The 6,623-nt window shown below is 44.9% G+C and overlaps 1 protein-coding gene across 1 annotated transcript in view; it reads left to right on the top strand.

The window, feature by feature from the left end:
* Positions 1-1,152: 1,152 nt before the first annotated feature.
* The window catches only part of LOC147614006 (uncharacterized), a 9,593-nt gene continuing 4,122 nt past the window's right edge, over positions 1,153-6,623 (top strand). The window contains exon 1 of the mRNA XM_086780564.1: positions 1,153-1,426. Within this exon, the coding sequence (XP_086636690.1) occupies positions 1,235-1,426 (192 nt within the window). The 5' untranslated portion in view covers positions 1,153-1,234. The remainder of the gene's footprint in view (positions 1,427-6,623) is intronic.

Here is a 6,623-nt window from a genome sequence, read left to right as displayed (position 1 = left end):
AATCCACATCACTTTTAAATCAAATCATAAAATTAACAAAAAAAACCAATTTTCAAGACCATTTAAAATGCACAGCTCCAATTTCCCTCCTTCCAACCGACATCCTTTGGCCTCAAGATTACCTAACACAATGACCTCAAGATTATCTAACTCCAAAGACCTCACAAGATTATCCTTTGACCTCAAGAGTGTGCATACCCACTATCCCTCATGTATAAAGGACATGGTGCATTGAATGAGGCCATTTCATGGGATCAATGGCTGTGAAGCCCAGGTGTGATAATTGAGGCCAGATCTGACATTAGATTTTAAAAGAGTAAACATGGCCATTTTCGTGGGATCAATGGCTGTGAAGCCCGGGTGTGATAATTGAGGCTAAATCTACCATTAGATTTTAAAAGAGTAAACATGGCCATTTTCGTGAACCATGCCAAAACCTGTTTGAACCCCATTTCCAAGGCTATAATTTTTTTTTGTTAACACATTTCACATCATACATGTTCAGATGTGCTAGCTAGCCCATTCACGTCTAAGCGCTCGAGTGCTAGATTCAAGTCTGGCCCCTGCACCAACCGCGTTTGGGGGTCGCTAGTCCAAGCCGACATTTTTTTCCGGGCATGTCACGTCCCCGGCCACCCCTCCCAACTCATCCTCCAACCCCCTCGGCGTCGGCCCCCACCCAACCGGTTGCTTATCCTCTCTCTCTCTCTCTCTCTCTCTCTCTCTCAAGTCATTTCACAAAGTCGGACTAGAGTCAAGCTCAACAAGGTCTTCTTTCCCCACTGATTTTTCCAAGCCCATTCCCTTGGCTGGGGTTTTGCTACACAGTAGATAGGGACAGTGGGAATCTCGTTAATCCATTCATGCGCGTCACTAAATGACAAGGCATTTCGCTACCTTAAGAGACTCATAGTCACTCCCACCATTTACTCACACCTGGTTGAATTTCTTCACTTTGACATCCAGAGCACTCGACAAAAATCATATTGCGTCAACATCCGTGAGACTTATTCTGATGGTGGCTAGACTTTTTGGTGTGGGACTTATTCTCGTGGTGGCTAGACTTTTAGAGAGAGCGAGACTCGGAGGAGTTTGGTTTTGGATCTTGTGAAACTTGAGATATAGAGAGAGAGAGAGAGAGAGACTGTTCCCAAATTAAGAGAGAGAGAGAGAGAGCAACGAAGTGCATCAGTCGTTCTGCTGTTTGTAGAGAGAGAGAGAGAGAGAGAGAGAGATGGGTGTGCAGGGAGTGTTAGAAGGGGTGGGGTGGTGGTGGCTGCTGGGCGTGGGCATTCCTTTTGCGGGCTACTCCATTCCCTTCGTGCTGGGAGACTTCAATCTCTACAAGCATCTCACCATTGCTGCTCTTGCCGGTCGCTTTGATATTGCTGGCCTTCACATCGTCGACCACGTTGCCCTTTGGCAGGTTCTTCTCTCACCTCTCAATTTCACTCACTCTCTGTCTCTCTCTCTCTCACTCTCACACACACACACACACACTCACGAACAGTCCTTAAGTCCTTGAGTATGTGTTTTTTTCTCTCTCTTAGTTAACACACACACACAACACACACACGTAGGAATCTCTCTCTTTCATGTACACAATATACAGAGATTACTCTTCTCTTTAGAGACTCTCTCTTTCTCTCATCGTTTTCGGATACGGCTCTCCACTGCTCGACAAAAACCTTTTTCCCAAAATAAAGGCTTTGAAAAATACAACCTGTATTTTGTGTTAAATTTAGTGGTTTTACCGGTAATATACACTAAAACTAATGAATTTCAGCCCTTGAATGTAAGGGCATGGTCAATATTCAGCCGGTTTTTCTGAAATCCAGTCGGTAAAATTACATGTAAATGCCGGTTTTGTCAAGCACTGCTGGCAGTAAAATATCTTTTTAGGGTTCAAACCCATAAAAATATCAAAAAGCCCCAAGTGCTCACTTTACAAGGACGTTAGCACCAAGTCCCTCCATGTGCTTATGGAGACTAAGCACCACTATCACCCAGCTCCACCACTCGTCTTTGCAAGAGGCCATGAATGTACGAACACGACTAGCTCTACCACACACACATGGTTATTTCGTATAAAATAGCAGCATTTCAACCGTCATTTCACTGTTTCAAGGTTGCCTACAAGAAAAACCATTTTTAGCTAAATTTTGTGTGCAAGATACACCATTTTTCGCTGAAGTATATGTATATTTATAGATGTTGTTTTCTTATATAGTAGGTAAATTTGTTAAGCTCCTCCTAGTACTGAGGTAGCACTCTAATAGTGGGCGAGGCTCAGCTCTTACATCAATACGAAAATCTAAGTGCTCCTTATGATGCCTCTACATAGAGGGGGTTTAACAAGTATGAGATATTGCCCCCCCCCCCCCCCCTTTCCCGTGACGAGGTTCTTGTCAAGCGAGGTCATCTTGGACGACGACCCATCTCTGTTTGACAATGAAAGCTCATGTGCATACGAGACTTGAACATGAGTTGTAGTCTTGATGGTGGACGGAATCACGCATTGAGACTCCATGAGAAGTGGACCGAGTTCGTGTGCATACGAGACTTGAACACGAGCTGCAGTCTTGATGGTGGATGGAATCACGCATTGAGACTCCATGGGAACCGCGGCCTTACCATGTGAAAGGATTTCATGTGGTGTACGCCTTAATAAAGGCAGGTGGGGGCGAGGCGTACAGAGGACACACGGGTGTATCTTTTCTGCAGAGAGAGAGAGCGAAGAGCAACACACTGGAGTCCAGCAGAGGAGCGAGCGCATGAGCAAGCTGCAGGGGTGTATGCGAGCGAGCGCGTGAGCAAGGGTGCTCAGCTGCGAAGAGCAAAGCACTGGAGTCCAGCAGGCTGCAGAGACAGAGAGCGCAGAAGGCTCGCATGCAAGTGTGTGTGTGTGAGTAAGTGCATGAGCAAGCCTGCAAGCGGGCAAGTGTGTGTGCAAGCCTGCAAGCGTGTGAGCAAGCAGGCAAGGCTGTGCGTGTGCAGAAGGAGGAGGTGTTGACCAGCTCGTGCGCGTGTGTGTGCGGCTGCAAACAGCCGTGTTTCTCTTCCTAGGCTGCAGGGCAGCCGCGTCAGCAAGCTTGCAAGGCTGTGTGCGTGCAGAGGGTAAAGGTGCAGGGCAGCCCGCATGCGTGTGTGCGTGCGGCTGTAAACAGCAAGTCTTTCATCCAGACTGCAGGGCAGCCCCACGAGCAAGCATGCAACAGAGTCTACGAGTAAGAGCGTGAAAGCAAGCATACGAGAGTGTGTGTGAGCAAGTGCGTCAGTAAGCAGGCGAAGAAGTGTGTAAGCAAGCGCAGGAGCAAGCTTGTGAGGGTGCGTGCGTGCAGAGTGTAGAGGCGCAGGGTAGCCCACATGCGTGTGTGTGTGCAGCTGTGAACAGCCGAGCCTTTTATCGAGACTGCAGGGCAGCCGCGCTTGAAGAATGTGTGTGCACTGCCTGTTCTCTGTAGCTATGTTGGAGCGCAAGAGCAGAAGCATTGTGTGGTAAAGCAAAGGCTTGTGCTGCAGGTGAAGCAAAGGGGCTGAGTTGCAAAGGCGATTCGGACCGCTGTAAGCAACGTGCAGCTGAAGAGACGATGGCGATGTACATGGGTTGATTCGTCATCGACTCTCTATTGCAGGGAGCGGTTCCTACACGGAGTTGCGGAGGCGATTCCAAGGCGGACAGCAGAGTTGGGGATCCTACACGGAGTTGCAGAGGCGGCTCGCAGGCGGATAGCAGAGGCTTCCGTCAGCCACACACCACGTGGTCTGACGTACTACAGCGACCCGCGAGGTTTCCCTTAGGTACTGAGTGCAGGGTGCTTGGTTGGTTTCGTGGTGTATCATTTATTATGTTGCCATGTATAAACAGGGATCCTCTTTGTCTGGCTGATTGTGGAAGGGCGTGGCCCTTATGTTCATGCTCCTTGTGTGATGATTAGTCTTTGCAGTTTGATGTTATGCTCTATGATGCTGTGTGTGTGATGTGATGAAGCTGGATGGTCTGGTTTCTTATGGGGAGTAACTAGTGGGGGTTGTAGCGGGCAGCTTTAAGGGAAAAAGTGAGAGCCCTGCGGACCCCTCGCGTGGCAACAGGATCCCATAAGGAGAAGCGTGTCACACTAGGACACTTGGTCACCTTTTTCTCCCTCACTAGCCAATCAGGCACTGCGTCCATAGCAGTGGTGTCACACTGTCCACCGTCCCACTTCTCTCCAGCTGTCCAACTCAACGTCCAAAGTGTGCCGGCCTCCCATGCCCGACCATCTTTTTTTAGGCAGTGGGCGCTAAATGTTTGGAGGAAAAGGAAGTTATGGGTTTCTCTTGGCCGGCCGTTTCTCACCCTTCGACGTGGTGGCCTTGAGCTGTCGGGCACCTGTCCCAGCATGACATGGGCCTAAGTTTGGTCTACTTAATCGTCGTCCCCCCAATTGCCTGTTATAATGAGCTTTTAATGGGTGAATTAGCTCACAATTGATTAGCCTCCTAGCCTCCTAGCGTTCCTAGTGTGGTAGTTACCTTAGTGCGGTGTGATCACATCTCAGGTATTGTCAATATAGTAAATGGAAACCCCCCATCACGTGGGGGTCACCTTGGTGTTCACTGGAGGGGGGATAAATGTGATACATTTTTCCCTTCATTACGCCCCCACTTTAGGATTGCCCGTCCCCATCAAACTTCATGACATGTAGCATGCTCCCACGTTAAATTATCCCCTCCCACTTTTCACACTGCAAGATAATTTTTTATATTTGAAATATTATTTCTCTTCTTGTTACCATGCTCCACAAAAACTTCTCCCAACCCTTAAAAATAAAGGCTTTTGAAAATAGAACTGGTATTTTGTGCTAGATTTAGTTATTTTACCGGTAATATACACTAAAACTAGTGAATTTTAGCCCTTAATGTAAGGGCATGATCAATATAAAGCGAGCTTTTCTGAAATCTAGCGGTAAAATTACATGTAAATGCCGGTTTTGTCCAGCACTACATCAAAAGTGAGGTGAATATGATTTTAATTTTTAAAATATTATTTTCATTCTTAAATATAAGGGGATGGTCAATATAACGTCATTTTTTTTGAAATCTAGCCGGTAAAATTACATATAAATGTCGGTTTTATCAAGCACTGCCTCAAAAGCAAGGTGAATATGATTTTGAATTTTTAAAATATTATTTTCTTTCTTAAAGTTGGCTAGTTGCCTTGATTAAATTAGGAATACTTGCTAATCATTATATATTTTCCAACTGCTTGAGGTCTTACGACACACACAAAGACTAAGTGCACCTCCCAAAGGTGCAGCCACACCTTACACTAATCGGCCTTCCCCCTCCTCATGTGCAAGCATGTAGAATCTTCATGCCCGTTAGTTGTGTTATGGGTTAACCCCACTCGTGGGAGGGGTAGGTACCTTAGTTAGGTAATCACGTTAGTTTTGTTAAAGGGTTAACCCACTTACAATTACCTCCGCCTTCCACTAATAGTTACCCTTAAAATTGGATTGAAATTTTACAAGCTTGCATTATATAATTTGATACTAGTGTTGTTTTTGTGCTCATTCACACTTCCTCATAGAAAATTAGCTTAATTCCCTTGCCACATAACAATTATCTCCACTTCTTTTTTGGATGTGTGCGAAAATTTCTCTTAATTGCTATATTCTAATAGTTACTCCCCCTCGTGGAAGGAGCATCTCACTTTAGGTTAAGGAAATGAAGGTTGAGATAATAAGAGACTCTTTGTCTCATTTGGCCAAGTTACAAAACTTAGGTTGGGGTAGGCTGGGAAAGTCATCAAGATTTGTATACCTTTATTTTATTGTATTAGATTTGCAACCCTTCTCTTGAGGCATAAGCCATTAAGATTTGTATACCTTTATTTTACTATGCAATTGAGTTTGCAACCCTTAGTTATTCTCCTCTCCACTTGTAATGCATCAAGATTACCTTTTTCACTAGGCAAACATAGGCATGAACAAATGCTATAGTCAAACTCTTTTTGGGGAGAAATTGTGGGTCAGTCCTTAGTTTAGAGGGGTACTCTTCTAGTTGCTACTTAATTTAGAGGGTGGATATTAGAGAGGTGATGTATGCACATATATTTTATGATAGAAGAAAACAATTGCTTCCCTAGACCTCTCTCAACCAATGAAATTTAACATATTTTGCCCATCTTATGGGTGCGGATGCTACTCTTATGCTCCTTGTATAGTGTGTATTCAAAAACATATACTTCCTTCTTTGTCTTGCCACTATGCTATGCTTATTCTTCCTATATGGTGTGTGTTCAAGAAAACACAGTTCCTACTTTGTCTTGCCACTATGGTCACCTCTAAGCACAACCTAGCTCTTTGTCATGAAACCCAAAGGACACAAAACGTTCAACAATTTATAAAAAATGCCCTTGAAGGACTATATTGTTGGCCTTGGTCTTGCCAAGGACACAAAAACTCATGCTTTTTAAGTTTTATTAAAAAAACAGAGTGTCTTAAGGGGTGATTGACTTTTAGCACTAATGTATGTGCTCTTAGGAAGTAAATGTTCTATTTTTCTAGCTGTGTGATAACTAATATGTGCATTCCTAGATGTCATGCCTTGACGTTGCTTAAGGTATTTCATCTCCTTGT

The sequence above is a fragment of the Cibotium barometz genome, chromosome 42, assembly GCF_041138505.1.
Source record: "Cibotium barometz isolate CiBa-2024 chromosome 42, ASM4113850v1, whole genome shotgun sequence".
Taxonomy (NCBI): Eukaryota; Viridiplantae; Streptophyta; class Polypodiopsida; order Cyatheales; family Cibotiaceae; genus Cibotium; species Cibotium barometz.
This window is presented reverse-complemented; position numbering and strand designations above follow the sequence as displayed.